Here is a 19,819-nt window from a genome sequence, read left to right on the forward strand (position 1 = left end):
CTCTGTGACTCTCTCCACTGGATGTAGGAAATAGGATGATTAAACAAGAGGAGACACTGCAGGTGACATCTCAAAGTCACTTTTTTCTGTACTTAGCACAGTGATACTGGAGGACTTGGCCTGTATCCAGAGGACAGCAGTCATAAGATGTAAAGGAATGCAAAGGGGGAAAATGGTTTGAACTAGCTCATCATATACAAAAGGACAAGGACAGGCAAAAATCTGTCCAGGAAACACTGCATTTGGTGGCAGTGAGTTTCAACCCCCTTCTCAACTTCTGCTTTCAAATTAATCTTAAATACTATCTGACACTCAATCTCATTTTTCTGGCAGCTTGGCAGAAATTTCTACTGCGGAAATTTCATCCTATGTTAACTGTGCCCAAATAATATAATCATGATACGGGTGAGGAATAGGTCCATCTACTGATTGGTAGAGAATTATGAGGAAAATACAAAAGATTTTATTGTCATTCCCCAAAATAGGTAGGCAGTGTTGGTATAATTGTCCTTCAGGCTTGAAGAAAATGCTCCATTGTTATGGTGGCTTCATGGATAACGGCGCACTGGGGTAAAGACAAGCCCAGAACACTTGGCAGTCTAAGGCTGTCTGTGGCCACACATTCCTGCCAGTGTGGACACTGTGGTGGGAAGGTGGACCTCGGATCTAAATGAAACAGGGTGTTCTGACCTCGAGGCCTTTGCAGCTGCTTGTGTTTTGCCTAGAACGTTCTGCCCAGAGTATTCTTAGCTGGCTTCCCTATTCTGCTCAGGTGAGTCTAATATAACATGCTCAGTGAGAGTTTATTCACAACTACAATCACTTATATGACTCAGTAACACATGTGCATAGAAGCATGCATGTACACACACATACACAGAGGGGGAAGACACAGACAGGGGCAGAGAAAAACAGAGAGAGATAGACAGAGTGAGAGAGACAGAGAGACAGTCAGAGACAGAGAGAACAAACTATTTCTCTCCCCGTTCTTAAAATTTCCCTTCTTAGCATTTAGTATTGGCTTATTTTATATTTTACGTTTATTATGTGTGGTATAGGCCTCTTTCAACTACAACAGCTGTTCTCCAAGAGCAGGCATTTCTTCTTGCCCAGTCTGCCTCCATATCTCCAGGGCCTGAAAGAATGACTGGGATCCACAAGGAACACAGTGTGTGCATGGAAAGAAACACAGCAGCCAACCTCTCGTTTCTTTGGCTTTCAGTACTGTGGGCTGGGGTGCCCATGATCATGGGTCTTTCCTTCACCACTAGCAGGATTTACTCTGTAACCACAAGAAAAAAACAAGACAACGCAAGAGAAGACCTTAAGGGCCAGTGGTGACGTGCTTTCACTCTGCTGCAGAACTGCGCAGGCGCATGCCCACTAGCTAGCCTACTCTGTAAATAGTAACACTTGGCCAGTGAGAAGTTCCTGATACCGCCATCTGGCTTCAAATTTCCAGTGTCTAAATTTTAGCATTCCCAGTGAGGATAGCACATCCATCTGCTCTAACTCTTCACTTAGAAGACCCAAGGAAAACAGAAGTGATGGCGCTCCCGTGCGCATCTCCGTTCATTCCACTAGGGGGCAACATGAGATGGGCTGGGATCCACGATGCGGGGGAGGGGGCAGAGGGTGGGGGGGAGGAGGACGGGTGGGCGGGGAAAGAGGAGGGAGGGCACAGCCAAGCCCCTTGGCCCTTTGGTTCTCTGCTGGGCTCACACTCTCTTTTTCACATGATCCTGCCTATTTTCATTCGCTAACTTAGAATCTGCTCTCTAGTGCTTCATGCTTACCCATGAAATCAACAGCCCTGAAAAGTTTATACGTACTGCGTTCTGTCAAAGTGCATTCCCTATCTTTTGGAAGGCTCCCCAAAGCCACATCTTCACCGAGGAAATCCAGCTCTGATCCCAGCTGTATATATACCAGGACATCAGTCATAGAAACGTGTGTGTGTGTGTGTGTGTGTGTGTGTGTGTGTACTAATTAAACATATGAAGCAGGCAGAAGGTTACATGCACAGTTCTGAACACCCAGAAAACACATATTTGGCTTATATAACTGATGTGCGAGTGACCACACTTCATCTGAAGTTATGACTCTACAAAACAGTATTGGCTGCCAAAGGTTCAATTAATGAACTGAGACAAGTTACATCAGCACCTACCTATGTTTATCAATTTCTAGTTCTTATTACTATTCTCTTTAAGCTCTACAAAGTTCTCCTTCAACCTTTTTCTTTTTTTTCATCTTTTCTTTCTTTCTTTTTTTTTTTTTTCTTTTGGTTTTTCGAGACAGGGTTTCTCTGTGTAGCCCTGGCTGTCCTGGAACTCACTCTGTAGACCAGGCTGGCCTCGAACTCAGAAATCTGGCTGCCTCTGCCTCCCAAGTGCTGGGGTTACAGGTGTGCACCACCACTGCCCAGCTTTCTTTCCTTTATTTCTTTCTCTCTTGACCAACTCTTGCTGAAAACCCTTGAAATCACTCTCTTTCTCCATTAACCAGCTAACTGTTGTGTTTAAAGATTTCCTCACCGTGCTCCCAAAAAGTCTTGAATATAAAAATTTTAGATACCTTTATACAAGTACTATGCACAGACCTGTAGAGACATGCATATGAGCCAATATAATTTTAAAGGATGCTTGAGTTCTTTCATTTAAAATCTCGACTTTTTTTTCAATTTATTTTAAAAATCAAATTGTTTATTTGCGGCAACAGTGTAGCTACAAATCTGAGGTATTATTCTTAAAGGGCAAAAGGTTTTCTGTATGGGTAAAGTTGCTCTTTGTATATGAGGGATAAAAAAATAAGAACAATAATATTCTTATCAGCAGTTGCAAAATGGGGAAGAGAAAGAAACCCCTGGGGATTCCCACAGACCCTTGGGAATCACAATTTCAGAGAAATATAGAAAATAAACAGTGGATCTTAAAAAAACAAAAAAAAACATAAAATCTTAGAAGCTGTGTTTCTGAAACTTTTTAAAGACTCCATCTGTTCTCAAGTAAAATTATTTATCTGTACTATGCAGATGCCATTTTGACCCATAATCCTCATATCTCTCAGCTTAACACTGGCTCCCGCGGGCAGGAAGAACCCTTGATTAGTGCACATAGCCCCTCCAAAGTCATGACTAAACATTAGCCCTTTGCATACAGCAGTACTTTAGGCATCTGAACTCCCACCAGATCCCACCAGACTGCACACAGCGTTGTCTAAGAAATCTTAACTCACCCAGTCTCGGCATTTTCTCCCTGTGCTCGTGAAGAGGACAACGTCAAAGTTTCGTGATGGAGTCACACAAGCTTGAGGAACATCCACAGTCACATCTTTCAAGTCAACTCACACCATGCTTCCAGGAAATCCACCGCAAGCTTACCACATGCACTGGTCAACAGTGGTCACTTTAGAAGCTGTCCTGCTTGTTATTTGGGGCGCTGCAGTTTGCAGTTTGTAGAGGAATGTGTTAGGCACCTTTTAATTGTGCTGTCACAGAGGTCCGCACATTCACACCGAGGATGGATTGAGGCTGCTGGAGCTCCCTACCTGTGAGCTACGCTACACAGAAACACAAGCTTACTGTGCTAGGCACATGGGCAAATTTAAAAAAAAAAAAAAAAAAATCAAGCAGAACAGGAAGTCTACTGTTCCAACAGGCTAGGGGGGGAAAAGTCGAGACTTAAAAGAAAAAAAAAAAGTAAAAGACAAAAGGGTGTGGCTCCATTCACAGATGTCTGGAGAGGAAAATTTAAAAAACAACACCCCATTCCTACCTAGCTAGTACAAACATGAATGAAGGTCTATTAATAGGAAGAATTGCTCAGAGGTGTTCTTGTTCTTAGGAGAGCTAGGGAACATGGTGAGAGCAATGTTACTGCTTAAAATCATTAGCTTTTTGCTAGTGAAGAGAAGGATGGATAAAGAATGGGAGTCTGAGTGTGTTTGGGCACACACAAACACACACACACACAAACACACACACATGTATGCAGCATGCATTTCTCCATGGAGATGATCTAATAGCCCCTTTAATACCTATTTACTTACTTGCATATTCAGACGTCATCACGGCTTACAAGCCTCCCCCAGATAAGATTCTGCCCATACTCAAGCACACTACATAGGCGACCTTAACTGTGAGCTCAGGTTCTCCCTTAAACTCTACAGCTACATACTTTCTAAGTTCTTGGTATTATTTTGTGACAGTACTACAGTTAATACTGTCCTTTCTCTTATTCCCCCCAGGTAGCTGCATGTGGATTTTACTTATATCTTTTGTAATATTGATAATCCAGCTCAAGTTACCCCCCCCCCCAAAAAAAAAGGATGCACAGTGAAAAAGAATTTGCTAGACCTGGTTCAAATTCCATTTCTGCTGGTTTCTGGTTTGTAGGCTCACAAGTTATTTAACCTCCTTGTACAACTTTGCACCACTGCAAAATAAAAGTAACACAGCCAACCTCAGAGAATGGTTAGCACGGTTTAAAGAAAACCATGCGAAGCAAATAACAAACTGCCTTATACACAGTGACAGGAACTACTGATGACATGAACTTAAGTGAAATGACCTGTTAGTTGGGGGAGGGACCTAAAGGAAAGGAAATGAGTGTCAATATACAAACATAGAGATACGGTTATTATTTTCAATCTACATAATCATGTAGGAGGAAGTTACAAAAGTTGTGTTTTAGAAATCACCTTTTTGTGCTCACAAAAATGTTATCTCTCCGAACTCTGACTGGTCCAGGATAATAAGAAAGCTGCTTCGGTGACAAAAAAATGTCAAGAGAAGTCTGTGCCCAGAAGTCCAAGCTTCCAAAGCCAGGGGACTTCCTAACCTTGGTTCATTGATATATTCTAGGGTAATTAAGAAAGAGCCTAAATGGAGGGAAGATCCCCCTCATCCCTAAAATGGCTTCAGTGACAGTTTCATGGTAACCACCGTTCGTTACCAGGCACTGCTTGCTTTCTCTAGATTGCTGAAGATGGAGGCACACACTGAGGCTGTGGAAAGCAGAGGCTGGAGGAAGACTCCTGCAGCTCACATCAAAACTCACCTCCTGTGTGGGACCCAAGCCCAGGGAAGGAAGTACGGGGAATTCCCAACACTAAGCAAGAAAGAGAAGGCTGTAAGTATTATGTCATCAGGTAGCATACCAAGCAGGACATCCCTGGTCTCACACAAGTCCAGACAGTAGGAGAATGCTAGAAAGCAAGGCACCTGGATGGATGGCATCCTTCTTTGAAAATTTCCCTCTTCTCTCACATGAGACCCTAACACCGGGTCATCCATGCTTGGATCTGTTCATTGTTGTTTAATGGTTCCAGCATTCAGAATTATATCCTGCTCAAATCAAGTTAGCTAGTTAAAGGGGGATGGGTGGGTGGGTGGGCACAGGCAAAGGAAGATTCTCATGTTACGATCTGTGGAGCAGCCCAACCCCCAGGGTAGCCTATGTACAAAGTAGTTAACTGCTTTGCCTTTGAGGACATTAATACAGCTCTTCCATGCTTCCCTAAGACGTGGGCGGATTCACAGATCTGGATTTGTTATGATGTCCAGGGCACATGCATCCTCATACTGTGGCAAGAGGGAAGCACAAAGAATTTCCAAACCTGGACACTAGTTGGTGACCTAGTGGCCAAAGAATGTGCCCAGACTAGATCTTGATAAGATAATTTATATTCAAATACACATTACTCTTGATCTCTAAGCCTACCCCTTGTATCTCCATCTTATCTTTTTGGAAATACCGGGGATCAAAGGCAGAGTCTTGTATGTGATGAGCACACTTCAGTGGAGGTACAGGGGTGTTCAAACACCCCAGAGTACCACTGCCTCGTCAGTTGTGGAGATGCCCTGAGTAGCACACTGGTACTGAGTGAGCCCTCCCTTTGGATTCCAGGGCCATCCATCAGAGGTTTCTGCATCTCTCTGCAGCCGCATGATAGTGGCCACTACAAGATTGGCTGAACTATATGCTATATAGCAACTCTTATCAAGGAACAATCACTTACATCCAAATCCTCCCTATACCCAGGGAAAGTGGGTGGCAGTCTCAATTTCCAAAGAATATGGCAGAGCAAGAGGCTAAGCAGCCACAAGGCTCTGCAGCCCGAGGCAGAGCTGAGAAGAGCAACCGTAAGGCCAATTCCTCCCACCCTTCCAGAACTATCTCCAGACACACACTCTCACTCTGGCCTCCTTTCAGTGGCTGCGTATTATAAAGAAACTTCCTGTGCTGCCACCCACATCCTTATCAGCATCACACTGAATGCAATCACCACCACGCTGGTGCCTGCACGCAAAAGATACCTTCCCGTATTATGTATGATTCTTCAAGCCTTAGAGGGAAACATTCACAGAACACCTTGACCTTTAGCGTCTGGCATTCCCAAGACACTGCCCAGCCCATCGCGTACAATACCAAGCCCGCCAACATCAACTTCATTTTCTCTCTTAGTGTTCAGCTTCCTCTGACCTCCCCCCACCCCACACCCCTGCTTCTTCCGTACCCCACCTCCTTCCCAGCCCTACCTAGCTTTGCCAATGGCCCACTGAAAACCATGACTTAACCAGAGTCCTCTCCTCTTCGCACTTTGTTCTTCTTCAGGATAGAGGAAGTCAGGATAGAGCAAGGAAGGTGACCTGATGGAGCTGTTCCAAGAGATGCAGTGCCTGAGGCTGCTACATGCTCAGAGGTGCCCTCCAGATGTGCCACCAAAGTCAGTGCAGATGGATGCACCTGGCGGATAGCCTGCTTTTGCATGGTCTCCCACCATGAGAGCATGATAGTTACCCAGGCCTTAGGAGGTGGGCAACATCTCCAGACAGCGAATCTAAGCCCCATCTAACTCTCCCATCTGGTTAGGACAGTGATACATGGGTGTGTCAGGTTTGCCTCTTTCCAGATTCGTTGGCTTTCCCTCTGCAAATCACTCCACATACACACACACACACACACACACACACACAAGTCCTTGGCTCATCAGATAACACAATTGGGATATTCTGGGAAAATAAATAGAGCACCTGGAAATCACCCCTCTTAGACGAGGTAGAGTAGCAAGCTAAACTGGGCAGGGTTTGATGGGGCGCCAGCAATGGCACAAGAATCAAGGTTGGGGTAGAGATTCCCCATGTCCACCACTGCAGCAGCTGCCATTCCAAGCCTTCCACCCAAGAAGCTGCTCAGAGTGGATCTCAATCCGTGCGTCATGACCTCCAAATCATATATTTACATTACCGTTCATGACAGTAGCAAACTTACAGTTATGAAGTAGCAACAAAAATGATTTTAAGGTTCAGGGCGGTCACCAAACATGAGGATCTGTATTAAAGGTTTGCAGGATTAGGAAGGTTGAGAACCACTGTGCTCAAAGAGTAAGTGTGAGGGTTCTGGTCTTTCTATCAGGTATTATGTATTGTTATAGTTTCAAGTATACACTGTATTAGAATGTTATTGTTTTGGTTTTCTTTAGGGTCTTGTTCTTTTGGTATTTCCAAGAGCTTTTGCTACCATCTAACCACTTTTTACAAGCCAAGAAAATGAGACAGCAGGGGAGGCTGACAGCAAGGCCCCAATCACGGTGCTGGTGGAGAACAGGCATGCAGTGCGCAGGTCTGGGGACTCAGTGACTTCTTGCAGGTCTGTCTTCTTGTATGATTCCTTCATGCCCAATCCTCTTCATGCTTGCGCCACCAGTGACAACACTAAATCAGCATTCAGAAAGCAAAGGAATGCCAGGTTCCAGCTGTAACAACCATGCTGGCACTTGGATGTGGTTTCTTCTCTACTGAGCTGAAGAGAAGCAGAGCCCGGAGATTTTATAGCGTTCTTACACCACAAGCCTTCATACAGAACAGAACATGATCCCTGGTAATAAATTTTAAACTAATTAAATTCTCAATTGGTTAAGAGAAACTATCCAGTCTTGTAGTAAGTCTCCCTATGCATTTATGGAAATTCTATTTAATGAGGCAACACAGAATATTTTCCAACCTGACATCAGACATTTCCCAAGTCCCCTGCCCCCTGCCCCCTGCCCCCTGCCCCTGCCTTGGCAGCCTGGCTGGCCATTGCTTCTGATGTCATCTCATGAGTGCAGCCCCACTGACTTCTGTAAACCTTTTCCACAAGGGGACAAAAGGTGGTTCTGTGAAGCCACAACATCCCAGAGATCCCAGCAGAGCATTTCCAGTCTCCCTGGAGGTCAGAACACCTTGGTCATTATATGGTATTATCAATGGGCCCATTTGCAAGTACACATTTTAAAAATAATAAAAAATAAATTACAGAAATTCAAAATAAGCACCTTGTTTTCTAGTGCTTGCCAGAGAGAATGGTGTATCAAGCCACTCTGGGCCCGAGTGCATCTGTATGCAGAGCCTGCACGCTGTGCACAAGTTCTCCACCGCCCCCTCCCCAGTGAAATACCTTTCCAGTGGAAGACGGAAGCAGACTGCATCTCATCCCCTGCAAAGTGATTAGAGTACCCCCTTCCCTTCCACTAATACAGACCTACTCTAGAAGGTGAGGACTCAGGAGCCCCAAGTCCAGTGCTATTCTACCATCCTCGTCTGTATGGGTACCACCAGCGAGAGCACATACAACAGTTTAATCTGGAAAATGTCAACTGATAGTAAAGGGCTGGCGCTTGATGCTTGCTGAATACAAGGCTAACTCAGTAACGAGGACTCTGTAAGGAATCAGCTGCCCTACCAACTGACATTCAAATGAGGGAAAGAGGCTGGCCAGTAAGTGAACACTCACATTAGTAAACGACCTATGTGGAGCCACAGACATGACGAAGGAGCCAGGATGGAAACACCGCGCGGCTCTGACATTGATGGTGCATATCCAACAGCAAAGGACTGGTAGTCTGGCAGCAAGGGGAACTGGGTTCCAGCCTGAGACAGGGCATGCCTGGCTTACTGTGGGCAATGGAGTCAGGAAGGCAGGGCAGGGCAGGGCAGGCTGTGAACGCACTGTTGGAAGCAAGGTATGAAAGGCCATTGTGAGCTAGGCAGGGGCCAGAAGATGCAGCTCATTTAAGACACTGTCAGAAATGTATACCATCTGGTGGGAAGGTAAAACACGACGAATGCCTGGAAGACAAAGTGGCAATACAGACTAAAAATCTCACAACTCCACGGTCCCTCTGGACCATGTGCAAGCACACAATCAATGTCACAAGAGGGACTGTAGATAGCTAGTACGAAGGGACTGTAGACAGCTAGTACGTAAGGGACTGTAGACAGCTAGTACGTAAGGGAAGGGTACAGACTATGGCCAACAGTAAGAGCCGAGCTGCTTGGTGTGATCACGCTCCCTGGTCATCAGCGGTTCTTCGGAGACAGAGCAGGTGGATAGAGAAGTCAGGGCCAGCCTGACCTAACCATTGAAATGAGACCGAATGGCTGGGGGAATGGGGAGTGCAGAGGGCACAGGGGGCACAGGGGGCAGACCCAAGTATCTAAACACCATACGTGGAGCAGGGCACTTCCACAGACTGGCATGCCACAGCCTTTAAACTGACCTTGCAGTTGAGGACATGGAGACCCCCTCACAAAGGCTGGAAAACAATACATTGGAACAGAGGGTCCGTGAGAAGGCTCACTGGGTCAAGGGGCTTGCTGCCAAATGTGGCAACCTGTCTTTGATCCTGAGCACCCACGTGGTACAAGAAGAGAACCAACTCCCAAACGCTGTCCTCCCACCTTCACACATGTATCACCGCATGCATGGGTACACACACACACACACACACACACACACGCACACGCACACGCACACGCACACACACACACACACACACATGTATTTTAAAGCAGAGAGATTATATGAAACAGTATAGAGTCTTTGTAGAAAGGGAAGAGCCTAGACTAAGGATATGCACAAGTATACTCTTTGGACTTCTAAACACGTTATCTATTGTACTTTATATGTCTAAGTGCTCCGTCTGAAGGTATGACATGAATGTAGGACATGAGCGGTGCTTGGGGCCTGAGGAAACCAGGAGAGGACACCAGATCTGGTTTGGTGCTGCCCTCTGGGTGCTAAGACCCAAACCCAGATCCTCTGCAAGAAAAGCAAGTGTTTTTCTTAACGGCTGGGCCATCCCTCCATCTCCTGGGGAGCAAGTAGGAAGAACAAGATAGGTTTTTGTCTGTCTTGTTTTGTTTTCCTTTGTCAGAGCATACTTGATACATATTTCACAAACAAGATGCTTTCATAATAAGGGAGCAGTAGATTAATGAAACCTGTAAATGACAAAAAAATATGCGGGGGTTCTATCTTGTGACAACTTAGAAGGGGCAGAGGCTCAGCAGGACTACCTTCTATCTTTTCAGGGAATCTTCAAGTAAAACAAAACAAACAAACAAAAAAAAAAAACAAACCATAAAACCTGCCTAGCACTCGGGGCAGGAAGTGTGTCATTTCTGCCCGGCTGGTCCTTCTGACTCAGCATGGCTGCTCGGGTCCTCTGATCCTTGTGGTGAGATGACAGATAGGAGCTGAGAGGAAGCTGGCTTCTCCCAGCCCAGGGAGAACCTGAAAGGCTGGACCTGGAATCTTCTGAGGAGACGAACTTGACCTTGTGTGTTTTAGAACGCATACAACCAACAGCGGCCCCTTACCTTTTTACTGTTAGAGGTAAGACATGACTTAAGTTCTTGTCTGTTGCTTAGAAACGAGAGAGGACCACACAGGGCCCAAACACTGTTGCTCTTCCTTCCCAAACAGGTTTGAAAGTTTAATAAATAGTCTGGACAAGTCACAGCAAGTCTCTGGCATTCAGACTCTGACTTACCACAGACAGAGCTGGAAAGCGTCTGAGAGGCCGAATCCATTCAGCCAAGGAGCCCTGCTCACCCCGGAAAGCAAAGGTGCCTCAGATCCCACGGGCTGCTTTGTTGGGCAGCTTCCTGGATTCAAGACTCAATGGCCAAAGAAGACAGAATCAAATGATTCGCTAGCAGGATCCCTCACACTTCTCTTAGTTCTGGAAACTACACGCGAAGGGAACATACACAGAATGGGAAGCAAAACAATGTGCAGACTCGGGAAGTGCTTCAACGGCTAGGGAAAATTAAATTAGAATTAGAGGACTTTGATAATCGCTATCCAGGGTTACTGCCTTCCCAATTTTCATTTCAACCCAGATTTCTTAAGGCCTTGGTGTGCCCTAAGCTAAATTACAGGATAAATGATAAACACCGGGCCAGAGGAGACTGTCTGGGCAGGAGGTGCTTGTGAACAGGGACGAGTACTCTTAAGAAATGCCACAAAATAGAGCCAGTTTGGGAACAAGTCACTACAGATCTTACAAGCCCTGTTAAAATGCTAGAACTGTATAAAACCCCACTGCGGCATCTCCAGCCTGGGAATGGAAGAATCAGACGGACTTATACAATACCAAGAGCACACATGGAGCCAGGTAGGGTCACGGAAGGAAGGAGGGTCAGTCAACTGCGCTGGAGTCATCTAGATAAACTAGGTCCAGGCTGGTCTTGGCTGGTCAAAGGGATCAGTGGCACTTGCTGCACAGATGCTACAGGTACCCAGTGCAAGAAGAGACAACACTGGCAGTTCCTTAGCGACAAAGAAACATGAGAGCAAGACACTGCCCAGGCTTCCGGCTTAATTGCTGAGGAGAAAACCAGAGAGGAAGGCAAGGCCAGTGTTCTTCACACAAAATGTGAGCTGCCCTCGAAACACATTCCAGGCAGACACAGGAATTGAGGGTGCAGATAAGAGCTTCATCCTGAGATATAAATGTGGAAGCCATTGGCACGTAGAGCATCTGAGGACCTGGAAATAGACTTGACCTCGAGGGAGAGGGCGGAACGAGGGCAAAGGACACGACAGAGCCTGAGAAATGCCAGTGCTTACAGGACACAGCCCTGCAGGGGAGGGGAGGGGAGGGGAGGGGGGAGGGAAGGCAGGGAGGGGCTCAGCAAGAAGGATAGCAGGAGCTGACCAAGGAGCAGCCTGTCTCCACAGCACAGGAACAGAGAACGGAAGCACCCTGAGTGGTCAGGAAGGGAAAAAGTGAAAGGTGTGTCCACCCCTCACTAAAGCAAGGGACACGCTCACTTCCTTCCTCACACCTGCGTGTTTCTAGACTCTTCCGTCAAGAAGCTGAATGGGAGTGGCAGAAAGAGATTAGCTTTTGAGACAGGCTTAGCAGTAGGTGCAGCCTGTAGTCCAGGAGAAGAAATGACAAAGCCGAAGGGCTAACTAAGGTGACAAAACACTATGACCTCAGGGAGTGGCAGACCACTGTTCAGTCACAAGTACGACTGGCCTTTGGCTAGTAGATTAGCACTGCTTAGTAGTGTCAGGACACGATAGTGACAATAGATCCGTGGCCACCCACTGGCATGGGGCACAAAAATAAACCTAGCAACACTGGAGAGTGTAGGGCTGAGGGGAGCGTTTTGCATAGGCCCTTTTCTGTTCCCTCCCTGGGTGTAAATGATGACTCCTTAATCCAGGGGCAGACTTGAGTCTTAGCCTAACCCTATACAGCTGTGGACTCAATTTATTTACAGTTGTATTAAAATACTATCTTTAAATATGCAAACATACAGATTTTTAGCTTTGCAGTTTTTATTTTATGTATCTAATTTTGGAATGTTTTCTATATTGTGTGAGTGTATATGTGTGTGTGTGTATATATATATATACATATATATATGTATATATATATGTATATATATATATATATATATATATATATATATATATACATATACATATATAGGCATTTGTGTGTGTGTGTGTGTGTGCCATGCATAAAACCATGCATAAAAACCAAAGACGAGAATCAGTCTTCATTTCTCTCTCCTTTATTTATTTATTTTTACTGAGACAGGATCTCAAGCCCCTGGGGTCTTTCTGTCTCTGCTTCTCCGGTGTTCCAATAAGAGACATGTTACATCTGACATTTTGCCTGGGAGTGGGAGGTTCTGAACTCAGGTTCTCATTCTTGTTCAGCAAGCACTTGATCGACTGAGCCATCTCCTGAGCCCTGACTTTGTTTGTTAAATTCCCTGGAAATTGCTTGTAGTGTTGAGACCCTTCCCTAAAACTTGTCATGAGAACTATTACCAAGGTACTTAATAATGACAGCTGGCCACAGTCTAGTGTTCCTTTGCATGGACGTGAATGAGCATGCCTACGTGCAGTGTGTGTGTGTGTGTGTGTGTGTGTGTGTGTGTGTGTGAGAGAGAGAGAGAGAGAGAGAGAGAGAGAGAGAGAGAGAGAATGTTGTGTTCCTGCTTCGGTTGGAAGACAGACTGGAATTAAAGAAAATTAAGTTACTTCTTAAAGACTGAATAGACCAAGCCCAAACCATGGAATAAAGATAGATCAGAACCAAAGCTAGAGGTTGTTCAGTGGTTAAGAGCATGTCTTGGTCATTGTTCCACTGCCTTGAAGAGACACCATGACCAAGGCAAGTGTTAAAAAAGAATTAAATTGTTTGCTTACAGTTTCATGGGGTTAGTCCATTATCATCCCACAGGGAACATGGTGGCATGTCCACAGGCATGCTGTGCTGGACAAGTAGCATCTTTTTTACATCTTGAAGCACAGACAGGCACGCAGAGAGAGTGAGACACTGGGCGTAGAGTGGGCTTTTGAAATCTCAAAGTTCACTCCCGGTAACACATAACCTCCTCTAACAAGTGGGTACTTTCCAATCCTTCAAAAATAGTTCTTCAACTGGGAACCAAGCATGTAAATATATGAGCCTATGGGGGCGGGGGGGGGGGGGGATTCTTCAAACTACCACAGAATATGAACTGCTATTTGCAGAGCACCTGAGTTCAAATCCCAGGACCCATGTCACATGACTTAAGTGTACCATTAACTCCACCTTGAGGTGATTAAACACCCTTTTCTGGCCTCTATAGGCACTGTACTCTCTAGCATAAACCCACACATGGACATAGGCATATATATACCAGTACCAAAACACTAGATTCTTATATATATATATATATATATATATATATATATATATATATATATATAATATTTTAGTTATATACATATATATATAACTAAAATAAAAATACAATCTTTTTATAATACTATAAAATAAAATAATGTGGAATGATTCTAGCTTCTTGGAAACCAGGATTATTGTACATATGATAATGTAGCTCTCATTCCATATGTTTGTGTATACTTCCAACATATTAAAAACACTGAGGTGTATACAGAGTAGACAATCAGTTACATACATTGGATAGCTAGCATTAATGATACAATAGACAAATACAGATTAACATTAACTTCCTGTGGAACTGGGGATATAACTGGGTTGGTTGAGCATATGCCCTGCATGTGCAAGGCCTTGGGTTCAATCCCCAGCAACCCTAAAAGAAACTTGATATTTAAGCATTCCTGAAAGTCTCACAATTAAATAAAATTGAAAATACATTTTCCCAACCTCCTTAGAAGAAAAGAAAGACCTCCCAGAGAACATAAAATCAGATTTCTCTCAGGTCACTCCTCTGCTTTGGAAAGACCAGGCAATTCAAAAACTTACTTGAAAGTGGTTTGCTTGGCTAATTTCTATGGGTTTAATTTTCCTAACTTTGGTCTTCTTCCAAGTCATTCAAATACGATAAATTTAGAAGATGAGACTTCTGGTCCCAGAAATGTGAACCTGGTACACCAGCCTTAGGGACAGGCTGCCAGTCTGGCAAGTCCAGAAACCCAAAGGTACTGACAAAAAGTGCTTCCTTACTTATTCTTACAGAGAAGACAAAAGTGTAGCCTACCTGATGTGCTTTCCCCATGAGAGGAATGGGCGCGGCTCTGGGAGTATTTAGCTGGGTATTTGAAGTCAGTTTAAGCACATGCTGTACTAGATTCTGTGCACTAGAGGACGTTCTAGGCAGGATCTCCCGCTACCTAGATGCCAGAAGCATAATGTGACATCCACAAAAGTCTGTCCCCGGGGGAAAGTCACCCACACTTGAGAGCTATGTTCTAGCACACTGGCTTTTAAATTTGGCCCCACACTGGAAGCACCACAGGAGTTTCTAAAAATACTGACTGGAGTTCCACCCTGAGAGGTTCTGATTCTGCCTGTTTGGGGTGGGCCCTGGGCTTCTGAATCTATGAAAGCCGAGATTCCATTATCCAGACCAGTGAAAGAATGTGTCCTGTAAAGCTATCAAATACCTCACTGACTCAACTGAACACAACACAAAATACACTAGACCAGCCTCCCCACCCCGAGTTGGGATCCTCATAATGTTGGTGTTAGAGTCAACGTGGTTGGAAGAAAAGAAATGATCTGCAAACCTCTTCTCTCCTTCAGATGAACACCAGCCAGGGAAACACTTCAAGGTCAGTAACATCACCCAGAGAGTAAAAGTGCTTGCCACCAAGCCGGATGACTGAGTTCAGTCCCTGGGAAGCACATGAACTACATGGTACAAAGAAAGAACGGACTCCAGCAAGATGTTCTCTAACCTCTGTACTCACACACACACACACACACACACACACAACTAATTGCTTAATTAATGGGGGAATATGCAAACACATAGCAACAGAAGCACAGACATGCTAAGCTTTGGAATATTTACAAGTAGTCTTAGGGGAATGAGACACCAAAATGATAGCTCTACCCTGATAAGAAACACACCATTGGCCGGGCTGTGGTGGTGCACGCCTGTAATCCCAGCACTCTGGGAGGCAGAGGCAGGTGGATTTCTGAGTTCGAGGCCAGCCTGGTCTACAGAGTGAGCTCCAGGACAGCCAGGGCTACACAGAGAAACTCTACCTCAAAAAACCAAAAGAGAGAGAGAGAGAGAGAGAGAGAGAGAGAGAGAGAGAGAGAGAGAGAGAGAGAGAGAGAGAGACCCTAGCCATCTTAAAGCAATGTCAAGTTTGTGAAAAATGAGAAACCATCTGTGAGAAACCATCACTCAGAAGACCCCCATAGGAACCACCTCAGGGGCGGCCCAGTAGATGGTACAGCCTGTGACTTGTCTGGGACCAACAATCCAACAATGTTTAACACCTATACAAAAGTTTCACAGCCACAAACAGGCCAAATGCCCTCCCCTCTGTCCACACTCAGCATCCTCTGCCAGCTTCCTCAGCATTCAGCAGCACTGGGCTTGGGTCCAGTTTTTGTGGAGAATGACATGGCTCTACCCCAGAGGCACAGTTCCCCCAGGAGCTATTTCTCAGGCTATGGGCTTCTCACCAAATGTATGCCAGCCTCTGGGCTGTGCTAAGAAAGGCTGTTGTTTCTTTAAGAAAAAGCAAGCAGATACACGTGTGATGAGAACTCCTTTCCTATTAATAGTAACTGCTAACTTGTATTACATACTTATGATACATGCAGGACTCATATAAGCACCAGACATGCAGTGCTATCTCATAGACTCCCATCAGCACTGTGGAGTAATTGCTATGAGCGCACACATTTTAGAGACGAGGTAATTGAGGCTCTGGTGTTTAAGAAGCTCCTGGAGGGAAAGTTGGGTATTGGCCCATTACTCTGTCTATTCAGTGCCACTCTCCCCATCGCCATGGAGGTTCCTTTAGTATATGTAACCACTCTTGATATGGAAGCTAGAATATTAAAAGTATAATAATCAAAATAGGTATTTTTCTGGTTTTTAGCATCTAGCTGTTTCAGCAGGTGGGGCTTATTGTAAGTCTAACATCCTCCCGAGTGTTTACAGGATTTTAATGAGCACATTTGCCTTCTCTGCATGAATGAACAGGCTGCCCTGCCCTGCAATCTCCTTTCACTTGCCCTCTTCATGTTCACATTTCCCGAACTTTACAAGTCCATACTCTTCCCAGTGAACAAACACACCCTCCCTTGGCAGTGGCAGCTGGTCCCTGAGAATCTCACTAATCTTAATCTGAACTACAGCTTCCCACTGAAACAGCTTTCTTTTCCTTTCTTCTGTGAAAAATAAACACATGCTATACAAAATGTCTCTATGTTGAGCACTCCCTCCATTGATCTATATGTGTGTATGTACTAAGATAAACAATCACACTTTCATCCTCACGCACTGCTCCACCCCCAACCCCTGTCCTCTCATAGGCTGGCCCTGAATCCTCAACCACAAGATGAACTGCCCACTTTAGCCCTTAAATGGTTTCCTTTAGTGTCATCTTTTCATTATAGCCCCAGAGCCATTTTGTGGACACACAATTTAAACAGTGCTGAAGGTAGACCAGATGGCTCATCAAATAAGGCACTTGTTATAAAAGTATAATAGCTAGGGGGTTTTGGGAGGGGAAACAAGGAAAGGAGATAACATTTGAATTTAAGTAAAGCAAATATCTAACAACAACAACAAAAAAAGTGTAACAGCATGAGTCCCATTACTGAAGCCTACTATGGTAGAGGGAAAGAACCAATTTCTCAAAGTTGTACTCCAACCTCCACAGATATGTTGTGGAAGAGTGGGTGCCACACACACATCATCTCACACACATCACACACACACACACACACACACACACACACAAATAATTAAAGTTTACAAACCTGCTAACAAGGAACCTCTTTCAGACAATGTGAAGTAAACCATACTGCTCCTGGCTACTAACCCTCACCTTGTTCATGATTTCATCCTATTCTTAATCCTCAGTCCAGAGAAAATGTTGTAATCTCATGAGAAACACCTCCACAAAGTCTTTTCACCTTTAAAAAAAAACTTGAAAGCAAACTGTTTTCAAAACCCCACTCAGGTGTGACAAGGGTCTATTCAGAGGGACAGGGGCACTCAGTGAAGCCAGGAGTGGCCACATTTCATCTTGGTTGGGTGAGCTTGCTGCTCGCCATGCAGGGTGAGAAATCAGAATCGTCAGCATGCAGTGGAGCTGCTAATACAAAGGAAGGAAGCTGCGGTTTGAGCAGAGAAGGAAACTGCAGAAAAGGTTTCTGATCTTTGCATTTCACAAAATGTAACCAAAAATGTGCACAGCTGTCATCTTCAATACCAGATGCAGTTAGCAAGAAACAGTATAACGGCTTTACCATGTAGAACCACATTTGTCTTTTTCCTAAGCACTATAAATAACAGAAAAGGGACAGTCACCTGGAGCACTAAGCAGCAATGGCTCTGAACCCTTCCCATGCTATAGCCAAACAACAGTCATAAGAGAGAATTTAGAATCTTTCATAGCCAAGAACACTTATTATGCCTAGATTACTTAAGACCTTAGGAGGTCACTTTGTGCAAAGGCAGCCTTTCAGAGGCAGGGAAGCCCAGGCTATACCCCGTAGGCAGGGAAGCACAGGCATCCCCCACACCATCCACACTGTCAGGAAGCCCATAAATACCAGTGAGGGAAGAACACACGTAAAAGTCCAAACTTCCAGCTTAATTTAAACAGAGAGCCAAAACCTGGCTTGCAAAGCCAAACATGTCAACGCTGAGAACCCAGAGGACAGTTCACAGATGAGACTGTGGAAATGTCAGCAGCATTTGCACTAAGCTATCATCTCATGACTGCAACACCCAGTTCACAATATTGCTTTCATGTTAATCAACAGTTGGGGCAAGATGCGTGAAATATCAGTAATGAGCCATAAGAAATCAGGTCACCTCTAAATTACAGGGGTTGGAATCTATCTCTATACTCTGCAACTCTAAGTGACATGGCTTATTATTTAAGGTACTGTTTGTCACTTTTCTTTTTTGCTTGAAATGCAGCTCGTTTGGAAATGAAAGGTGTTTTGTTTGGTTTTGTTTGGTTTGGTTTACAGGATTGGGGGGGTCAAACCCAGGGCCTTAGATGCAAGAATCACAATTTCCTAGCAGGTTTTGTTTTGAGGAAGGACTGTAATGTTATCTGTACATATCCATCCTACATTTCAAATATGAAAAAAGTTTTAAAAATGAATAAAAATATGAATACGAGAGTGGAAATACTACTATATAACTAGATGATTATGATATACATGAATAATTAGATCTATCTATCTACTTTACTAGGAAGTTTTCCCTAAGAACTCCAGCAGAAGGTACTTAAAATGTAGAACCCAGAAGAAGTTTACAAAAGAAAAATGTGTGCCTACCCTTTACCTAGAAATTTATCCAGAAAGTTACCTGCAACTATAATTTACTGATACCCAATGATAGAAACCTGAGTGTTTACTGCAGCATTACTTGTTATATAAAAACCTATAATTATTAAGAATGTTCAACAATGGGGAATTCTTCAATAAGCCATAGGTACATTCATGGACTTGAAATATGGGATATATATTTAAATGTGGATTGTTAACACAACATACAATGAAGTAAAAAGAATTAAGTCTATCTATCTATCTATCTATCTATCTATCTATCTATCTATCTATCTCTCCTCTTAAATGGAATGATATCCAAGGTATTTGATGGGGGGGAAAGTGAATACCAGAAGATTAATCCCAAAAGAGTAGTTTTCTATATGTTAGCAACTTCAAAATTCACATTTTTTTTCATAAAACATATGAAGCTAAGGCTCATCATATAATTATTTGTGTCTCAGAGACCAAGAATTCACTGATACAAGTAGTATCTGTAAAAGTGGTGTAGAATATACATACTGAATGTGCAGAGTGCATCTCTGAGAAGCCACTTCTTTTTTTTATTATTATTATTCGATATAATTTTTTATTTACATTTCAAATGATTTCCCCTTTTCTAGCCCCCCACTCCCCAAAAGTCCCGTAAGCCCCCTTCTCTCCCCCTGTCCTCCCACCCACCCCTTCCCACTTCCCCGTTCTGGTTTTGCAGAATACTGCTTCACTGAGTCTTTCCAGA

The 19,819-nt window shown here is 44.2% G+C and overlaps 1 protein-coding gene across 3 annotated transcripts in view; it reads right to left on the reverse strand.

The window, feature by feature from the left end:
• Tnfaip8 (TNF alpha induced protein 8) overlaps nt 1–19,819 on the reverse strand; it is a 113,907-nt gene that overhangs the window by 59,592 nt on the left and 34,496 nt on the right. Inside the window, exon 1 of one of the 3 annotated variants that reach the window (XM_052155977.1) lies at nt 17,554–17,634. The exons of 1 other annotated variant lie outside the window; for it this stretch is intronic. In XM_052155977.1, coding sequence (XP_052011937.1) covers nt 17,554–17,596 — 43 coding nt within the window. In that variant the 5' untranslated portion in view covers nt 17,597–17,634. Of the gene's footprint in view, nt 1–3,237; nt 3,577–17,553; nt 17,635–19,819 lie in introns of those variants that run through there. One more of the 3 variants, XM_052155978.1, reaches the window with a different exon arrangement.

Source organism: Apodemus sylvaticus, chromosome 13, assembly GCF_947179515.1.
Source record: "Apodemus sylvaticus chromosome 13, mApoSyl1.1, whole genome shotgun sequence".
NCBI classification, from domain to species: domain Eukaryota; kingdom Metazoa; phylum Chordata; class Mammalia; order Rodentia; family Muridae; genus Apodemus; species Apodemus sylvaticus.